The sequence below is a fragment of the Filicampus tigris genome, chromosome 2, assembly GCF_054856515.1.
Source record: "Filicampus tigris isolate MCC_2025a chromosome 2, RoL_Ftig_1.0, whole genome shotgun sequence".
Taxonomy (NCBI): domain Eukaryota; kingdom Metazoa; phylum Chordata; class Actinopteri; order Syngnathiformes; family Syngnathidae; genus Filicampus; species Filicampus tigris.
Window position 1 is genome coordinate 29,829,340 of NC_141218.1, and position 20,078 is coordinate 29,849,417.

The 20,078-nt window shown below is 40.0% G+C and overlaps 1 protein-coding gene and 1 long non-coding RNA gene across 2 annotated transcripts; one reads left to right on the plus strand and one right to left on the minus strand.

Moving 5' to 3' along the window:
• Positions 1 to 348: 348 nt before the first annotated feature.
• On the minus strand, positions 349 to 13,500 carry xpnpep2 (X-prolyl aminopeptidase (aminopeptidase P) 2, membrane-bound). The gene is made up of 21 exons (XM_086017986.1): positions 13,323 to 13,500; positions 12,859 to 12,920; positions 11,876 to 11,986; positions 11,733 to 11,796; positions 11,311 to 11,415; positions 9,111 to 9,197; positions 8,831 to 8,974; positions 7,881 to 7,982; positions 7,721 to 7,802; positions 6,473 to 6,677; positions 5,988 to 6,077; positions 5,001 to 5,110; positions 4,838 to 4,915; positions 4,355 to 4,426; positions 4,175 to 4,235; positions 3,037 to 3,106; positions 2,835 to 2,939; positions 2,596 to 2,655; positions 2,431 to 2,507; positions 2,266 to 2,355; positions 349 to 841 (listed from the first exon to the last, which is right to left on the minus strand). The coding sequence occupies exons 1-21, from the start codon at positions 13,360 to 13,362 to the stop codon at positions 638 to 640; spliced, it is 2,019 nt and encodes a 672-aa protein (XP_085874112.1). The 5' UTR covers positions 13,363 to 13,500; the 3' UTR covers positions 349 to 637.
• On the plus strand, positions 11,858 to 13,730 carry LOC147152006 (uncharacterized). The gene is made up of 3 exons (XR_015083725.1): positions 11,858 to 11,983; positions 12,852 to 12,945; positions 13,330 to 13,730. It is a non-coding gene; the product is annotated as an uncharacterized LOC147152006 (long non-coding RNA).
• The last annotated feature ends 6,348 nt before the right edge of the window (positions 13,731 to 20,078 follow it).

A 20,078-nucleotide genomic window follows, 5' to 3' on the forward strand; every position in this document is an offset into this window, starting at 1 on the left:
TGTGTTTCTTTTGTTGCATTTTTTCAATAAAGTGATTTCAAAGTGCACCATTGGCTGTGTCTATTATTGAACACAGGTGGCTGAATTACAATTCATTATGACTATCTGTGGAAGCCTATATTGAATTAGCTAATGATGTTTACCGTAGAAGAGCAGTTGTGCAATTACATTTCAGATTTTTACTCACAAGACAAGGCAAATTACCCTTGAATCTCTCAAAACTCCCAAGTTGGTCGGGTCGCTCGTATGACATCTCAAGGAACCACTGTACTTCTGCTTGGGAGAATCAGAAAGGATGAATCCAATTGCAAGTGAAATACATTCTACTTTAATTGAAGGATCTGCAGTTTCAGATAAACACAACCTTGTAGGGTACAACTAATGTATGGATATTGTTGTTGTAGGCATAAAAAAAAAAAAATCACCACTTAAATGCTGCATTTGAGTTACTTTATGAAGAGGGACTAAGCCAAACGTATACTTCTAACATAACAAAAAAGCAAATATGCTATGCAGTGTGAGAAGATAAATATCTAAAAAAGCATTAAAAGTACACAAAAGATACTTTTCAAACTTGGAACACAAATGCCAGTGTACAAATTTCAGTGCTTCTCTCCCCCTGAGACACCTGCACATACTATGCATAGTATATGCACAACGCAGCCACAGCCAAAGCGACCAGGGTGGGCGAAGAGGAGAGGATGGTTGAAGAAGATGTAGACTCCACAAAGGGTTCTGTGTGTCTCAGCATCCAGCTCTTTTCCTCATGGAGGCCCTGACGGTCCAGCTCGGGAACCATCAGCCTCCGGATGGTCTCATAGTATTTGTTCAACCAGTGCAGCTGGAGTGAGAGCGGAAAGAAAAATAAAAACAAAAATCAACAACCCTGACTACCGCTAATGTGGCATCTGGTGTTTCACAGGGATGGTTACTAGAACCGCTTTTGTTCTGTGTGAGTATTTGTTCATCATCTTTATAATTGGATCAATACCCCAAATCAGAGAGGGTCTGGTCACTAAGTGCACCTACACATTCCATTATAAATAGAAGAGCTATATTTGAAAGATTACACTTGTCAGTTTGGAGGGGTTGACTTAACAATGTTTATTGTTGCAGTAGCAGTTTGAAGTGGTGTAGAATTTCACAACATCATACTGAAACTTTTTCTAATATTTCAATTACTTTATTTAGCTGCATGAATGGGGTAATATATTATAAACACTTCTCATCATGATGGAGTTAATATGCTGTAAACAGGGTGGCGGTACAGTAAATTGAAATACTTTTAAATAGAGTACTTCACATAATTTCAATGCGATGGCTGCATTAAAATTATTCAAAATGTTTTTTACATGTTTGGATTAGGTGTCTGACTTTTATTGTGTTGTATAGTTCAATATACTGGTAATGCCCAGAACTTTACACCACATTATTACATTCAAACATTTTGAGAGCCTAATAGAATAATCATCAGTCTTTTTTTCAACTTACCGTCACAATATCAATAAAAAAAAAATACATACCGGTATGTGCTTCCTACAAAATGTGTTTTTTCTTCATGTCTGTTTAGAATCTCTGTCATTCAGTTTATGATTACAGCATACCCATCAACCTCCTTACATGCTATGATATTTACCTCTCGAGCGCACATATAGATTAAGGCAAATAGAGGTACATTTCAATACATTTAAAGAACATAGAAATGCTAACTTATTTCACTACATCGATTAAAAGTTGAAACTCACACAGTATATTTTACAGATTCATTAAACACAGGAAAATACTTTTCACAAGCAGATTCCTATTTAACTTCCCCAATTGTTGCAGGCATTAAATTCGAATTGAGAGAATATTTGTATCCGTACTTTTATTCATATTGTGTCACATTGTCCTATTCTGTACTGTTTACATTCACGTTCGTTGCAAATTTTGCTGCTCTGCATACCATAGTGTGCTTGTTTTTGCACTTTACAAAATAGAATTTTCGTTAAAAATGACCGAGGAGATGGACAATTTTTTGTGAAAAGTGAAAACGTTCGTCTTTCACTTGGAGAGAAAAAAGGAGGGCGGGATTTAAAAAGAAACCAGCACTCTTTCAACAGGAAAATGAAAACATCTCAGATATCACACTATCTTACAAGTTGTTTACACCTTTGAAACAGGAAATGATAAGATATTGATAAAAGGCTCGCTATATATTTCCATGACATCACTATAAACTAACGGAAGAATTGAAAAAAAAAAAATCATTATCATATCATGTACCTGGACTGGGCTCAGAAGAGAGATGTCAATCAACTTCCTGTCATATGGAACCAAGGACACAGTGTCAAACGTCAAGTAGTTATGACCATACTGTAAGAGAAGGACAGTGCCATTTACCAAACCTCGCTTAGTAATAATAAATGACTGGATGATCTTGAAGTATACCTTTGTATGGGTGGGCACAACCACTGCCACGTCTTCAATGCGAATGCCAAAGTCGTTATCCTTGTAAAATCCAGGTTCTGTGAACAAAATCAGGTGAGCGCCCACAAATGGCCTAATCTGAATTACGTTTTTATTAAAATGATGATTTGCAATAAAACGTCTCACCTATAGATGTGAACATGCCTTCTCTAAATGGGATGTTGTTACCCTGAAAACCAACGGGCCCTAAACAAAAATAGTAGACTATGTTAGTATTTATTAACTGTACAATTTGTTATTTAAAAAAAGGTACAAATAAGAATAAAAATAATTCATACTACATACATACTACGCTACTTAATTTTAATGTTGCTCATGATGGTTACACTTGGAGAGCTTAGTATTTTTTAAAAGAGGCAGCGTACACTCATGAACCCCAAAATAATTGCCGACCCCGTGTCCTGTGCCATGGCCATAGTTGAGGCCCACTTCCCACAGTGCTCTGCGGCCCAGCATCTCCATGTTTACTCCTGGGGACAGACCACAAGCGTACACACTCCACAGTCCAATATTACCATCTAGTGGTTACACTAAGACTTTAGCTACTTATGAACGACCATTCCCCACCTCTGGTTCCTGAAGGAAATATGGTTCTAGATATTTCTATGTTCCCCATAAGAACTCTGGTGTAGGCTTCCTAGTTAACAACACAAATAAGTCATCTTTAGTTTATTTCATTCTACAAAAGTGTCAAAGTAGAAGGTACATTTCTATACAGTGGTGCCTTGGGATACGAGTGACCAACTTAAGGGTTTTGCGGGAAACAAGCTGTCATTTGGAAAAAATATTATTTGACTTGCGGGCGCAAACTTGAGATACGATCACTGTATGGTGGCAGTGAACGCAATTCAACTCACTTCACATTAAGGAACAATTCTTCAAAAAGATGCTTCACATTGTTTAATGCCAGGCCAAGCTGAAGTTTACTGTCAAAGCAAACCTCGAAGAAAGAGAAATGCACTTTGTGTATCTAACAAAACACAAAACTTTGCCTTAGGAAAGTGCAAAATGCCATTGACATGCTAACAGATAGCATAAATAGTGTAGTTCCAGTATTGAAGCAATGGATAGTTGAACACAAATGGTGACACAACACATGAAGACAGATAATATTACTATACTCATTGGCATATATTCTTTATCCTATATGAAAAATTACTAATAGCTCATTGAGTTGCCTTGTGTATGAAATGTGTTAAATAAATAAAAACTGCCTTGCCTTGCCTAATATTACAGCACCTCACTGAATCAGTCCAGTCAGAGTAGTAGTAGAAGTAGAAATACTATTCTTTGCTTTTGCCTGTACGATTGCATTCTACATTACTGCATCCCTGTGTCCAAGGGGGGCACCCTATGGAGCAGAACAGTTGAATAAAATGCAGCATTAAAAGGCAATGCGCAAACTGTTTAATTCTTCACATTCTATGTAATTATGTTATCCATCAATGTTATAATTAAGTACAATATTATAGAGTACTATTTTTTTCGTATAGAAAAACACAAAAATGTACATTTTAGATTGTTTTTTGTTTTTTTTGGGACGGTGGACATGCTGAAACTAATTCATGGTATTTCCTTTCATTTCAAGTGAGATACAATATGAGCATTTTGAGTTACAAGTGTGGTCGCAGAACAAATTAAACCTGTATCTCAAGGCAAAACTGTATTACCGTACTATGAACATGTTTCAGATGCAAAGTGTTACCTTTTGCATAGCAGTGGGGGTCCCCCAGTGGACTGTCCTGGTGATGTCGGTGGTCCCGTCTCTGGCGGTGTGGGGAGAAGTCATGACACCAGACCAACCAGAATTGACGTGCGTGCTTGTGTATGTGTGCGGGTGCACATGTGTATGTGTGTGTGTGTGTGTGTGTGTGTTGTTACTCACAGGTACTGGCCACCAGAGTCCACCAGGTACATGTCATCCACTGTCAGCTTCCTGTTGCTTTCTACTGTTGGGCTACAGCATGAAAAGCACAATTAGACAACAAATCAGCACTGAACTAGTCCAATTTAGGAAAAAAAACAAGTAGGAAATTAAAAGAAAAAGAAATTGCAGAGCACGGTGGTCGACTGGTTAGCACGTCCGCCTCACAGTTCAGAAGTCGTGGGTTTGATCCCGGCCCCGGCCACCCTGTGTGGAGTTTGCATGTTCTCCCCGTGCCTGCGTGGGTTTTCTCCGGGTACTCTGGTTTACTCCCACATTCCAAAAGCATGCATGGTAAGTTGATGGACTCTCTAAATTGCCCCTAGGTGTGATTGTGAGTGTGGATGTTTGTCTCTGTGTGTCCTGCGATTGGCTGGCAACCAATTTAGGGTGTCCCCCGCCGACTGCCCGAAGACAGCTGGGATAGGCTCCAGCACGCCCTACCTGTAATGTGCCAGGGCTGCATTAGGTCCACTTGCAGATATGGTCTCAAAGCTCGGGCCCCTGTTGTCCTTCTGTTTGCTAAAAATGTTTTTTTTTTCTTAATACAAGTAGATTCAGGTTTTCAGGTTCAATTGTGATTTGTATGTACGGTATTGAGATTGACCTGCGGCAGTGATTGACGTACGCAGAGGCGCTCAGCTCCGTCTCCTTTCCCGTTGGCACCGCTTTCTCCAACCACATGAGAAGCTGCATGACAGCCACGGCATCTCTCACCTGGAATGAAACCACAACGACCCACTGAGTAATACTAAGGATGTTGAGTGGAATGTGATAAACGAGATTAAGAACACAATTGAATTAATAAATGTTGCTGTATAAAAATATACATGAAATGCAAAATAGCATATCAGCAACAGTAAATGATTCACAACAAATGCAAAAATAGCACAATAATAATAATAATGGTAATAATGGTTTGACACCCTAGTTGTTCATCTATTTGCTGATTTTTTTTTCACCAATATTTTTTGCAATATTTTGTCTTTTTTTGCGAGGAGGGAACCCCAGTTTTGTTCGTGGGAACGACTTATTGGAAGTTTGAGCCTGTTTTCTTTTCAAGAATTTGGGGGGCTTAAAAAAAAAAAAAAAATCAATGCATTTATATAGTCGTCAATTATGCATGGTTTTTGCCATCCCAGTCCCCATCCCCCGCAAATCACTACTACTACTACTATTAATAATAATAATAATAATAATAATACATTAGTAAATTAGTCTTGGCCGGCACGGTGGTCGACTGGTGGTTAGCACGTCCGCCTCATAGTTCAGAAGTCGTGGGTTCGATCGCGGCTACGGCCTCCCTGTGTGGAGTTTGCATGTTCTCCTCGTGCATGCGTGGGTTTTCTCCGGTTTACTCCGACATTCCAAAAATATGCTTGGTAGGTTAATTGGACACTCTAAATTGCCCCTAGGTGTGATTGTGAGTGCGGATGTTTGTCCAATTCAGGTTGTTCCCCGCCTACTGCCCGAAGACAGCTGGGATAGGCTCCAGCACGCCCCGCGACCCTTGTGAGCTTATAAGCGGTATAGATAATGGATGGTTGGATGGATGGATAAATTACTCTTGTATTTGTGTGTGTGGACGACATACATGAGCATCCCTTAAGATGCGCTGCTCAGTGTCATCTTTCACAGCCTTGGTGGTCAGCACAGGAGAATAGGAGCTGCTCATTAGTTTGTCCTACAGGATGCAAATCAGTGAAAATGCATTTAGACAAATGTAATCAGACAAGGAAGTAAACAAAAAAATGGGTAACAAATGTTTCATTTCATATCATACCTAAGCAATGGCAGTGGCAAGAACACACACAAAAATTAAGAATTGATTTGGATTTTGCTCAAAACCAATAGCAGTCATCTGTCTTGATAGATGAAATAGATTTTTGAGAGTGGTTTGTGAGAGGGTCTTAGTTGGAACTCAGAAGTTCTTGATACGGCCCTCTCAAGTCGTGTTTTGCACAGACACACTCAAGCATCTCTTCAGATTTCTCTCCCAGGTGTCCAAATACTTTTGGACATTTGGCATATTATGTAAATTGGCCATGAGTCATGACGAATGCAATATAAGTGGCATACCTCCGGTTTTATGACCTCAAAAAGCGCGTAGTTGGTGTACTCGGTGCCGATCCACACTTTGACCCCAGGCCGGCTGCTCACGTACTCCTTGAGGTGATCCAAGATGGCGTCGTAGCTTTTCAACCGCACACAGAGCGGCCCGCCGCACGAAGCGTTCAAGTACACCCTCAGCTCTTCTGTCACCCTTTCTGTGTGCAAAAAGAGCCTGACACACGTGGCGTGAGTAAAGACGCTGCGCAAAGCAATCACGTGCTTACACACATAGCAAACAATGAGAGGCCAGCAGAGAAATCATTCAAGATTACCTCTCTCACACACACACTACTGAAACAGTTACTCACACACACACCTGAAAGGATCTCACACACATACCTGAAACGCTGTCAAACAGTACTGAAAGCTCTATGAAACTGAAACACTCACACACACCTGAAATACTATCTCACACTAAAATCCTCTCACGCTCAATGGAAACAGACACACAACTGCACACACACGACTGAAATGCTCTTACACACACTAGTGAAAAGCTGGCAAACACACAACTGAAAAAATACTGACTCAGGTCACCCACTGAAACGCCCTCACAGACACACACACACACACACACACACACACACACACGCACACACACCCACACCCCCCCCCCCACACACACACACCCCCACACACACACACTACTGAAATGCTGTCACACACATCAGTCAAACAAAACTCAAACGCTGACACACCTCCGAAACACGCTCACACACTTATGAAACACTCTCACATTCAAGTGAAATGCTTCCACGGCCACTACTAAGACCTTCTCACACCCTACTTGAATGCGTATTTCAGCATATTAAATGAAATCACGTCTGAGTAATGCGTGGGGGCATGAGAAAATATTTGTATTTTCTAATAATCAAATCTAATATCTTTATTTGATTTTAATATTTATTATATTTTTGATATTCAGTAGTGGGTGAAAGAGTGTCACACTGGTGTGCGTGGTAGCGGTTCAGTAGCATCCGGGTGGATATTGATTCAGTTGTGATCTAAGAGAATTTCAACAGTGTGTGAGAGCCTTTTAGTAGTGTGTGTGAGAGTCTTTCTGTTTATTATATCAAAGTCTTTCAGAATGACATGTTAGAGCTTTTTGGTATGTTATATGAGACCATTTGTGTGAGAGTGTTTCATTTGTGCTGTGGGGGGTAATCGTGAATTATGTCCTTGATGTCCTCTCATTGGGACCAATAGAAAATGTACCAAATCTCATCCATGGTCAGCAGCGTGTATGAGTAGAAGAAAGGGTTGTATGGGATGTCATTGCCGCGCATATTAAACAGCCCTTGAAAAGGAGAAAGATCAAAGTTTGCAGTGTATACGTCACGGGATGAAGATGCTGTACATTACTCAAGTGGCTTACATGCTGTTTCATCGAGCGCTGACAGCAGGAGAGCAGTGGGCTCATAAGGATTCTCCTTCATCTGATTTCGGATTTGTTCCACTTTCATCTGCCAGGACCTTTCTGTGGACGACATTATTCGTACATTAGTAATGTGTACGTATAACATGTTAACTCTGCCACATGTTATCTTGTGTCCATCCTCTTGTGGTGGAGCCGATCTCAGCTAACTGCGCAAGACTGGATGCCAATTTTACCATTCACAAATTTGCCCATTTGTGGCTTTATCAAACCCTAACCCAACCCCTTGTTTACTGAAAACCCCACTTATTCACTGTTTTCGTGCTACCTAGTGGCATCTTGCTGCCAAGGAACTGTTAAAATAAGTTGAGGAGCTTCATTTAGACAAAAGCAGTCTTTTCCACTACCTTGAGGCATCAATAGGCAATACAGTACAGACCTTTTTACTCACGGTAGCAGGGAATTACTGTACTTCATATATTAGGAACAAAAACCCACTGCTCCATCAATTAGGGAACTGCTCCCCAGCCCTTAACAGACTTCATTTGGATATGCCTACACAAAGACCCGTTGACTAGGAATATAAATTGTAGTTGGCCTAAACAGCATTATCATTCTTTGATGCCATGTGTAAATTTACACAGGTATTGAAATCCTAGCAATGACGTGTCATATCTTGGATTGAGTGTCCTTATCCTTTGTCAAATGCATGCATGCACAAACATTAGATTTATGATGCTCTCCATTTGCTCCATTTGTCTACTGTGTGACCCTAAAGGCTAATGAGGCTTTAAGGCCGATGGATGCCGGAATAACTTCCTTCCTTGTCCGTTCCCCCAAAGTTAGCATTAAATCTGTCAACCATAAAAACATCACCAGGCTGTTAATGGCTACACCACCGCATCATTGCGGGTATTTATCAGCACCCAGATACAGGAAGGGAAACGCACGTATGACTCTGTCCGGCAGGCGGATGAGGTTATCGGGCGGGATGGGAGGTCGCTCCTTCCACACTTGGTCCACCAGGTTGCCAGGCATCGACTTGAGGCTCCGATTGCTCAACTCTAGACTCATTCCGTAGTCTTGCTGCATTTCTAATGGAGGAAATAGCAGACGATTAAGCATTCTGAGGCCAATCAATCACAAGGGGAGCAGTGTGTCTGTCAATGTGGCGTCTACGGTCCCCGGTGATGTTAACGAGGACTGACGGGAGCGGTGATAAAGACTCACTGAGAGAGAAGAGGAATGGATCAAAGCCGATCTTGCTGCCGAGCGGTACCTCTGAGATGAGCCACTCAACGATGCTGCTTATGGACACTGTGGAGATGACACAGCACCATTATTACCGATCCACAGCACTTAGACTTCAAAGCAATCGACTGCAAGGTACAATTTCACAATAATAAGAGTAAGAGAGAATAAGAAGGCCTTTATTGATCCCACAGTGGGGAAATTTTCAGTGTTACAGCAGCAAAGATATAGGTCACACATTAATGTGGCCATTAATGTATAACATTAACGGCAAACATTCAGGATCAAACCTACGTAAATATACGCAGTAACTATGTGTATATACACACGTATATACACACCAACATACATCTATATAAAAAGTATGAGGAACACTCATTTTAGCCTGTACATAGTACAGAGGAAAAATACTCTAAGTAAGTGACCAATCACAATGGTTGCCACAGTGCTTCTCGACTTAAAACAGGACAATGTTTCTGAAATGTATCAATAACTTTTCTTAAAATAGTTTTTTCTTTTTGGATGTCTGCAAACAAACTACAATGAACCTCGGCGTATTCTCGATTTACTACTCACAAATTCACCTTTTCTATGCCATAGCCCTTGGTGCCAATGAACTATGTGGAAGTGAGTGAACGCACTTAATTTAGAAAGGCCATAGCCCTGTCTGATAGGGAAGTCGTTATTTACCACCGTCTTGTGGCATTTGTAGGCAATTATAGAGAGGGGCATCAATTACATGAGGATTTGAGTATTAGCTGCACATTTGCGGTCCCTCAAACACTATACTGATTTAACAATGGTGCACCTTGGATCGGCGCCTTTAAAATCAGTAATGCCTTACCAAGAATTTATTCTAACAACAATAGTGCATTGAAGATTACTGCAAAAAGACAAAAAAAAACAACAAAAAAATCGGTCAAGATTTAAAACGTCAAGCAAAATGTTTCGACAAGAAACATGCAGTTTCCACCATAGTGGATCCAATACTCTGTATACACTCTAAAACAGTTGGGTTAAAAATAACACAATTTTGAGTCAAAAATGGACCGATCCACTACTTGGGTCAATTTGACCCAACTTTCAAAAAATGCGTGGTTTTGTACAAAACAATGCATTTAGTGGATCGGTCCATTTTTGACCCCAAATTGTGTAATTTTTAACAGTTTTTCGAGTGTAGAGTACTTTAAAATGTATAGGATGGATTTTGAGTTGATGTGTTAAAAACAAAAAAGACTATAAACTATAAACCATATTTGTTGGTTGCATTTGGCTAGATATGACTGCGCATGGAAATTCAAATCAATTTAACATCCATGCTCAAAGTTATTCCATTAATCTGATGTGCCGAATTCTGGAGTAACGCATTCTGGAGTAAAATGTGCTACCAAATGTGCTGCTCTCGGTTGCGTACATTCTGGGGCTGCTTTGCTACATTTGGCCATGGCTATCTTGAATGCGTGTGTCATGTGTCATCTTCCACACCGCTTATCCTGTACAGGGTCGCGGGGAGGTGTTGGAGCCTATCCCAGCTGACTACGGGAGAAAGGCAGACTACACCCTGAACTGGTCGCTAGCCAGTCGCAGGGCACACACACAGGCACAGTCGCTGAGTGGGAACCGGTCCCACGCTGCCCGCACACAACTCAGGCGAGTGTACCTCTAAACCATCAGCGACATTTTGAATGTGTGCCGGGTAAAATAAAATCTTAAACCTACTCTCTAAAAACAGTTGGGTTAAAAATAACACAATTTTGGGTCAAAAATGGACCAATCCACATCTTGGGTCGATTTGTTCCAACTCTCTGGGTTGTTTTTGCACAAAACAACCTCAAAATGGGTAGTTTTCTTCAAAACAACTTCAAAAATTGGACTGTTTTGTACAAAAAATGCAAAAAATGGGGGTCAAATTGACCCAAATAGTGGTTCTGCCCATCTTTGACCCAAAATAGTGTTATTTTTAACCCAACTGTTTTTAGAGTGTACCAAGGCATTTTGGAGCAAAATGCATTCCCCAGTGTCAGTAAGCATGGTCTCAGTTATGTTCTGGGGCTGCTTAGCTAAATCCGACAGAGGACGTCTTTAACGCACAGGTACCAATAATTGCCGCCTGTCTAAAGTACAGCTCGGTCTCAGTTGCAGGTCAACGGTCCTCCAGTGACATTGTGTTCAGGCCCACCGTCTTTTTGCAGCTCCCAGTTGCAGTCCATCTGTCTCTCCGCTTGGACCCAGTAGCGGCTGTCAGTCCACAGCACCGCTTTGCCAGGCGTGACCACGGCTGTGCCTGCAGACAGACGGGAGCATTAAATTACAGATGCCAGTGAATGCACCGCAGTCCAGCTAATCTCGGCTAATGTATGCGAGAGGGGACACGGGAAGGTTGAAGGAATCTAATAATGCCATCTTTTATCTCACTATTCCACATGGATGGATAAAATGAGTTTGCCGAAGCTGTGGGATAATTAATCCTGAGTAAATCATCAATGTTGATTTAGTGAGGGGGAGGTTATTAAGAGGAGGATAAAAGCAGCTCAGATGTGGGATGTTGAGTCATTGGAGGCAGGAAGAAAAAGAGGAGGAGGAAGAGGAGGAAGACGTTACCCGCAGAGCCTGTAAAGCCCGTCATGAAGGCCATCCTTGCGTCACGTGGTGCGATATATTCACTCTGATACACAGCGATACCGTTAATCATCACACAAACGCAAACACGAAATGCATTTAATGATGATTGACAGCTGCGGTACCAGGTGGGCGTCCGTGCCTGGGATAATGTAGGCGGAGATGTTGGAGAAGAGCATTCGATCTCGCAACTCCTGCAACTGGAGACTGCTGTTCACAGCTGTGCTGGGGAGGTACTGATGTGCGCGCGCACACACACACACACACGCACACACCCACACGTTGACATTGAACGACAGATTTAATAACCTGAATAACTGCTGACTCACTCTTTGCTGTATCTCTCATTGTAATCATTAACGGTGTGCAGCAGGCAAAGCTATTGCAGCACGTGTCACAATAACAACAATAGTACATATATTTCTGAATGTTTATAGACTTAAAGGTTATTATTATACACTGAAAAGTTTATGAACATTTTAATTCAAGCTCTCGCAATATATTTTTTGAAAACTCTAAACAGGAAGGCCCAGATTTGAACGCACACCCTCTGAATTGTGAGGCAGATGTGCGAACCACTGGTGCACCGTGCTGCCATTTCCAATCAACCACAAAAATTGTATTCAAGATTTTTTTTAATTATTCAAATATAATTATACAAATTTTCTTAGTTGCACTTTTATCTAACTTCAAAATTCTTGCAACTCATAAAGAGCAAAAATAACTCTTAAAAATTACTTATTCGAGATTATATGCAAAAATTTATCAGAAAATAGTTAGAATAAGGTAAATAAAACTATTTCTTAAAAATACTTAAGAAAATATATGCATCCAAAAATTTAGATTTATTAATTAAATTAAGTTGTCATTCTGAGCTCTAAAAGGCCTTTTCTCTTTTTTTTCCTTTTTTTACCATCATGCATGTGTGCGCATGAACAAAAGCTCTTGCAACGTACACTTTATTTAAAAATATATCTACTAAAATAATTTAAAATATATCATATTCATTTATTAAAGATATCTAAAGGCATTGACAAAATAGAATACATTATCTTGTGTAATATCAAATGAAGTGACAACAAAACCATTTGTGTCTTGCAGAGCTCACCGGTGGGGACAATGAACAGTTCCTCTCGGTGGCCTCAAACAAAGCGACACCGCTGACGTTTCCTGAAATGAGAACAGACCTTGAAAAGTGACCCAAAGCATTTTGTCAGCACTTTTTGTTTCGTGCCAAGTTGGTTTCTCCTTGGACACGAACACTGACAGGGCATTCAAAGCAATAGTGAGCCAATAAATCACAACGTGCAGTCTAATTCTATAATGCACTGTTGTTGACACATTTTTATGCACTGAAATGTAATTGAAGTACAGACGACATATTCTACTTTGTGGGATGAGCTTTCTTAACTGAAAACTGACCACAATTTTCTAAAAGACGTTTTAGACACATGCAATCAAACAGGCAAATTAAACTATTCAGCCTTGAATTACAGCTGTGATTGTGTTTTAAATGTGAGCCAACGCAAGTAGAATCACATCAGTGAGGACTTTTTTTTTTTTCAAATTTACCTGCCAGGACCAACAGAAGTAGAGCCAACATGGAGAGCATCTTGCCTCAGAAGCACATCCACACACCGAGTGGGCCGAGGTGGGTCGGGCCTGACTGGAGCAGGTGCACTGTTGAGTGTTCAGTCAATGTGGGCTTGTGGCGAGAAGTGTTCCCTACGTACTGTATGCAACTTCCCTCTCTCTCTCTCTCTCTCTCTCTCTCTCTCTCTCTCTCTCTCCTTATCCCATCCACTTCCCTTCCGACTCCTCTTCCTCCTCCCGTCTCAACTGAGTTGTCGCCTGACAGCAATCATGTGATCTTGGTGCAATCTTTTCTTTTTATTGTTTCTTTCTCTATTAAAATATTGTAATGGAATGTGTGGCGCCACCTTTATGCCTTCTTAAATTCATAAAGTTGATCGACCTTAACCCAAGTGGTGTTTTTCAAAATGTCACAAACGATCAGTAGATACATTTTATACGTGCTGTGAACAAAGTCTCGGATTGTTGAATTGCTCTTTTGTAAAACAATTTTAAAACCAGTTTTAAAAAGCATATTCAGTCTTGCCTTGCCGTTCATTATGTACAGTACTACATTAGCCTCTGTTGCACATATTCTTCATATATGTTGTGCATGAGTCAATGTCACCTCGTTGGGAATTCAGCTATGATGCTTGAAGACAGATGTCACATGTTGATATAAATAATCCAAATGGATTTACAGTGTTTTGGAAAATTGCTCTTCAAATGTGAACGTGTGAGTACATGTCACCTCATTGGAGATACATACCGTATATGATGCTTTGATTCTAATGTCAGATTACAGACTAAAGAATCAAAATGGCTTTACCCTCACCTCATTGGTGAGTAGCCCTGATAATTTAAAATACTGTATATGCCAGATTATTACTTTTACAATCAAAATGGATTCATAGTGTTTTGGAAAAGAGCTCTTTGCATTTGAGCAAGTGTGTTCATGTCACTTCATTGCAAAAATGATGCGTTGAGACAGATGTCAGATTCTGAACTGAAGAAGAACACATGAACACATTATGCATACCGCATATGACGCTTTCTGTCATCAGTAGGAGGGAGGGCGTGTGTCACACTTGTTGCAGTTTGTGGAGGGGGCTTAAGTTGACAAGTCAGAGTACATACTGTAAATCATCACAGGAGGTGGACGCAGCTGTGTCCGGCTTACCACTTGAGCAAAAGGAGCTAGAAGGCACATTTGTTGGAAGAAATCATTCCACATTTTAGAAGAAAGAAGGAACATTGGCAGAGCCTGAGCCCTTCATTCTGATTAGTGCACAAAAAGTGGAGGAAAGTCGCTGTTGTGACCATCAATAATTCATATTACATTTGTTTGCACTAATGTAATCTCTTCATCAGACACGCATTAGCACGCTTTTATCAGTCATTACACACTTAGAGAGAAAAAGCCTTGGGTTTAATCCTACAAGGCCAAATATTAACACACATTATATTTTACACTAACATTTGCAGGAACTTTTAGGTCATGGGACAAAGCTGCAGTGCTCACTGCTATCGCAAAGCCTCCTTTGCTGTTGTTTTTTTTTGCCTGTAAACATGGCAAAACAACAGCATAAAAAGAACTACACCATAGTAGCATAAGAAAAAGCATAGCAGCCTTTTTTCCACAAGTATTCACACAAATGGGTGCACAGGTCTCCCAAATGGAAGATTTGGGGTTCGCCTGTACCTTTCCCTACGAAAACATGTGTAAAATGCTCATTTTTTTGTAGGATTATCGTCAAATTTGAACTGGAACTTGGGGAGACCTCAAGCTTTGATCCTGTAGTGTTTTGAAGTCCTAATCAACATTCTAAATTCATTTTCAAGGCAGATTTTGTGAAAAGAAATTAGACAAACGTAAGATTCACCTTTTTTTTCTGTATTCAAATACCCATAGTTCAGTGACAGGAGCACTTACACAGATTCTTACTGCTTGGGAGAAAATTCAAAATGTTATCTTCAAAAAGAGACCAAAACTATGCTGATACTCCAAATGGCAAAGTTGTCAAAAAGTTGCCCTCTGCTTAAGGGGTTAAAGCAGTGAGGCAGATGATATTTTGTTGTAAATTATGATAAATTACTCCAATTTTACCCATGGATCGAGAAAATATTCTTATTTGTGACAGTATAGGTAGGTATAGTATCACCCAACATTTAAATAGGTAAATACTACAACAGTGTCAATCTAGAAAAAAACTATACAAACGCAAAAAATGATCAGTATCATTGACATTAGTGGTTAAGGTTGATCTATTTAAAATAATATCTGTCTTTCATATCTTTGTAAGTACCTACCGACCGACCGACTGACTGACCTACCTACCTATCTATCCACTTCTGTCATAACACAGCATGGAATACAATCTGTAGATGACGAATGGTGATTTTTAATAATTGTCCATCAGCGAAATGAGCAAATATTAGCTATTTTGTGTGCCTGTGTTTATCATCATGTAGTTATGAGCAGTGTCCATGATTTGGAAGTTCTGCTGTTATGTGTTTTGAGCTCACACCAAAAAATATCAAACGTCAGCAATATCCTAGGACCAGCCCTGCTGCAATATGCCGATTTTATGAATCAGCATTATGAGCTCTGGCTATCAACAACTAGCCTGGCAAATATATGACATAACCGGGATGATTATGAGCACCAATGTGATCACTCAGTTGAACAATGAACTCACATTACTGAGTCGGTTTCTTAAGTCAAGCTGGTGTCAAGCCATTGCTTTTACTTGCCATTGCTATTATCATTGAGTGCATCATTTACACTACATCCAGTTACTAAAAAATATGTTATTTGGTCGTCTTAAAGTCTTAACAGCACGTTGTTATAGTGCATAAAGCTGAATTTAACAAGTTTGGATTAAAAAGGTACGATGCTGTTAAATTTCTCCTAATCATCTAGTTATCCCCTTCTATTAATGTTTATTATGATTATTATTATGTGCGCTGCTTTGCTTTCTTTTTACACTAAAATATTGAATAGAAATTTGACGCTACTGCTACTACTAAAGTAATATAAACATATATTATTATTATTATTATTATCATTTTATTATTATTATTCCATAAGGTATTCACATTTATTTTTATAGTGAGATATGCTAATTTATTATTATTATTATTATTATTATTATTATTATTATTATTAATATTATTATTATTATTCCATACGGTATGTCGACATTTATTTTTATAGTGAGATGTGCTAATTTCTTCTTCTTCTTCTTCTTCTTCTTCTTCTTCTTCTTCTTCTTATTATTATTATTATTATTATTATTATTATTATTATTATTATTATTATTATTATTCCATGGTGTTTGTCCACATTTATTTTTATAGTGAGATATGCACCATGAGGATAAACGGTTTGGATAATGGATCATATTATTATATGGTTCATTAAAAAATATTCTCAGAATTATTTTATTGCAGTGATGCCATAATATAATCGAACAACTTTATTTGGCGTTGAAGCTGTATCTAAATGGTGTGTAAGACCCTACGTCACCACAAGGGTTCACTGTTGCCTAGATAATTCCACCTCCAACAGCCACTAGAAGCATGTGCCTCAAAACCAAACATCATAATCAGCTGAACTCTGAGCCCCGTGCATCTGTGTGCGTGTGCGTGTTTGTGTGCAAGGCAATGTCACACGCATACTGTGCAACTAGGTAATGAGGCACAAAGTTAAAGATCAATATTAATAAACGGTAGCCGTGGCAACAGGGCAGAAGAGTGCATGAATCAGAGCTCAGTCAGAGGGGAAGGAAAGGCACTGAGGAACCAACACGGACACTCTCTGAAGATAACGAAGGCAGATAAGGCAATTAGATTTAAAAAAAAAACCCGGGAGTGCTCAAGTTAAGAGCAAAGCTGACACCCACCCTGCCAAAAAAGGCAAAGGTTCATAAATGTGCAATAAGGGTTAATTTATAGCAGATGGACACTGGTATCAAAGCTTTGGTGACCTGCCTAGATAGTGCACGGCTGAGTAAACAGTGAGGGGTCGATCACTTGAAAACATCAGCTCGTGAAAAGTTTAGAGTTAGTAGTTTAAACGCCCCTTCCTGCAATGTGTTATATGAGACATAACGTGAAATATTGCCACTGTGAACACATCTGATCGTTCTCATGCAATTGTGGAGAACTCATTTGAGACAGCCTCGTGTTTGAGACTTTTAGGACAATTTTAGGACTTGGGACTTACTTAGCTAATACTTGATGTTGATGAATGAATGAATGATGTTCGGATCCAGGGGTGACTCTAGGATCAGAGGTGCTGAGTCAAAATAGTTTTCACAGTTTTGTACATTTTCGTGCAATTTAATTCCAACATTTATGAAGCAGATAAAAAAAAAATTTGGGGTGGTGGTTGTTTTTTTTTTTTTGGGTGGGGGGGCCGGGGGGCTTTCCGTGATTAAACCATCATATAAAGGTTATGTAAATGTTGAGCCACAGTAAAAGAGGACTGTATTGAGTTTGTAAAACACACAAATTGGAACCTTAATGTCGTGTCTCATATAGCAACATGTTTTCCATACACATTGACAGTATGCACTTTTCTTCACTGCAAATTGACCAGTGTTAAAAGTTCGGGGACAGCGTTACAAACAGAATGTCGGTGTTGCACAACATCACACCACACAAGTAATGATATAACCTGTGAAGTCCAAAATGTAACACTGATAAGTTTTTAAAATGGGGTGCCACCTGTATTCAACCCTGACTTGTGTCTACTATTAAAAAAATGACATTAAATGACAGTAAATTAAAAAAAAATCTCCCACATGTTCGCTCGGATTCAATATAAGGGTGTTTCAGCACCCCTAGCAAAAAAATAGGGCAACAAACACCCATGGTCTGCTCTTGCTTGAGTAAATTGAGCCCAAACAAAATGAGGACTTAGCATGATCTTCTCATTCCGTCAGAGGAGGACAAATGAGCTCCAGCACAGTATTAAGATGGGGGAGATACATAATTGACTTGAAAGTGGGAATGCAGCCAACATTGATTGTGACCCATAGCTGATGATGGAGTCTTGAGTGTGACTGCCGAGGACGAATGAGTAAAGGAGGGGGGTAGCTTTGATGCGGGTGATGGGTCACGCAAGTGTGGAATGATGGCGGCGAAGATAGCGACAAAGATTGGGATTACTGGAAGGTCGGGAGCTGTCGGTTGGAGATGGATGCAAGATTCTGCCCCGGACACCCACAATAACACACTCTGCAGTCGGTGGGTGGTAGGCGGTTGTTCAGGCCTTGTCTTACCAATACATAATACGGACATCTACACTCAGTGTTTTTAAGTGCGTAGATTTACCAGTCCATCCAATAAATTCTCTACATTTTAATTGAATCAATATAACTATTTTTTTTATAATCGTATATTTAGGCACAGTGTTAATGTTCAAACCGTGCCAAATGTTTGAGGGGTTTAAAATAATATAAATCCATTCACTGACTTCGGGGGGCTCGATTAAAAAAATAATCGAATTAATTATAGGCTTTGTAATTAATTAATCTCAATGAATCATATAAAAATCAGAAGACAGCAGTCATGATTGATGGAGCAATCCGGAAAAAGGAACACGGAAATCTGGAGAAATACCAAGGACTGAATGAAGAACGAGGGAAAATGTGGAGGTTAAAGGCAACAGTGGCGCCAGTTGTGATCGGGGTACATGAGGCGGTAACGCTGAAGCTGAATGGATGGCTCCAGCACATCCCAGGAACAACAGCCGACATTTCCCAGGCCTCGGGTAGAGGACCCGAGCTTAAAGGAGAAACTGAGCAAGGAAACGCTGAAATGCTTTGTTAAATCTCGCCCGGTTCATATGTCAAAGAGTAGGTTTACAAACCATTGTAATGACAAACGGATCCCTTGTAGATGGTTGCGTCACTTTGGATTTGAGTAAAAGATTAAAATCACACCATCGGACTCCATGGCAACTTAGGGCTCAGGGATCACTGTTTCACGCAGCAGGGAAAGGACAGGGAGAAATGACAGGAAAACAGACACTTAAGGAAATAAAACCCCCTAAAAAATGATGCTTAGGGAGTTCATCAAACCGAAAAGGTTCCGCACGCATTCGCGCTACCCATGCTGCCTGCGTGGAAGCTTGGGGTAGAGAGCTCGCTACTACAGAGAATTACTACTCGGTATTAAATACAAAATACATGTAGATCAATTAACTGCATGTGATTCCCCTAATTCAGCCTCGCCACTGTGTGCGCCCCATGCACACTAAAACAGATGTGTGCACATACTGCATCAGCATGCGTTCACACACTCCAACACAAATTGCTTACTGGGCCGAGCTCCAATCAGCAGGATTAATGCAGCCATATCACATTTTACTGTAAAACACCGGCGCGGATGCCTCTGGGGAAAAAACCAGCCAGAGTCTGCAATCCCTCACAAGCTAGCTGCCTTCAATAATTGAATCAACTTTGAGGCTGTGGGATAAGCGCTTGAAGAAATTTGCAAAACCTTACAACGTTGTTGTTCCTCGAGAAGAATATCACTTGCGTTTACAAAAAACAAACAGACAAAAAAAACTTGTTGGAATAGCATATTGATGGATGTGCTGATGTCACATTTCACAATGCAATTAGTGTAGTAATATGTGAAACAGTAAGTGAATGGTGTTGCATTTAAACTGCCTCAAATGGCCTTGAAACCGCAGAAACAACATAAAAGACCTCAAAGTTGAAATACTGGATCAAGTCCAGAGAA

Bases quoted from the DNA above. Each gene is read 5' to 3' on its own strand.
- xpnpep2 (XM_086017986.1), bottom strand. From the start codon at position 13,362: ATGCTCTCCATGTTGGCTCTACTTCTGTTGGTCCTGGCAG. The intron at 6,078-6,472 runs GTATGCCACTTA...TGCATCCTGTAG, and splicing joins TTGAGGTCATAAAACCGGAG to GACAAACTAATGAGCAGCTC. The intron at 4,427-4,837 runs GTAGGGCGTGCT...TTCATGCTGTAG, and splicing joins GCAGCCCTGGCACATTACAG to CCCAACAGTAGAAAGCAACA.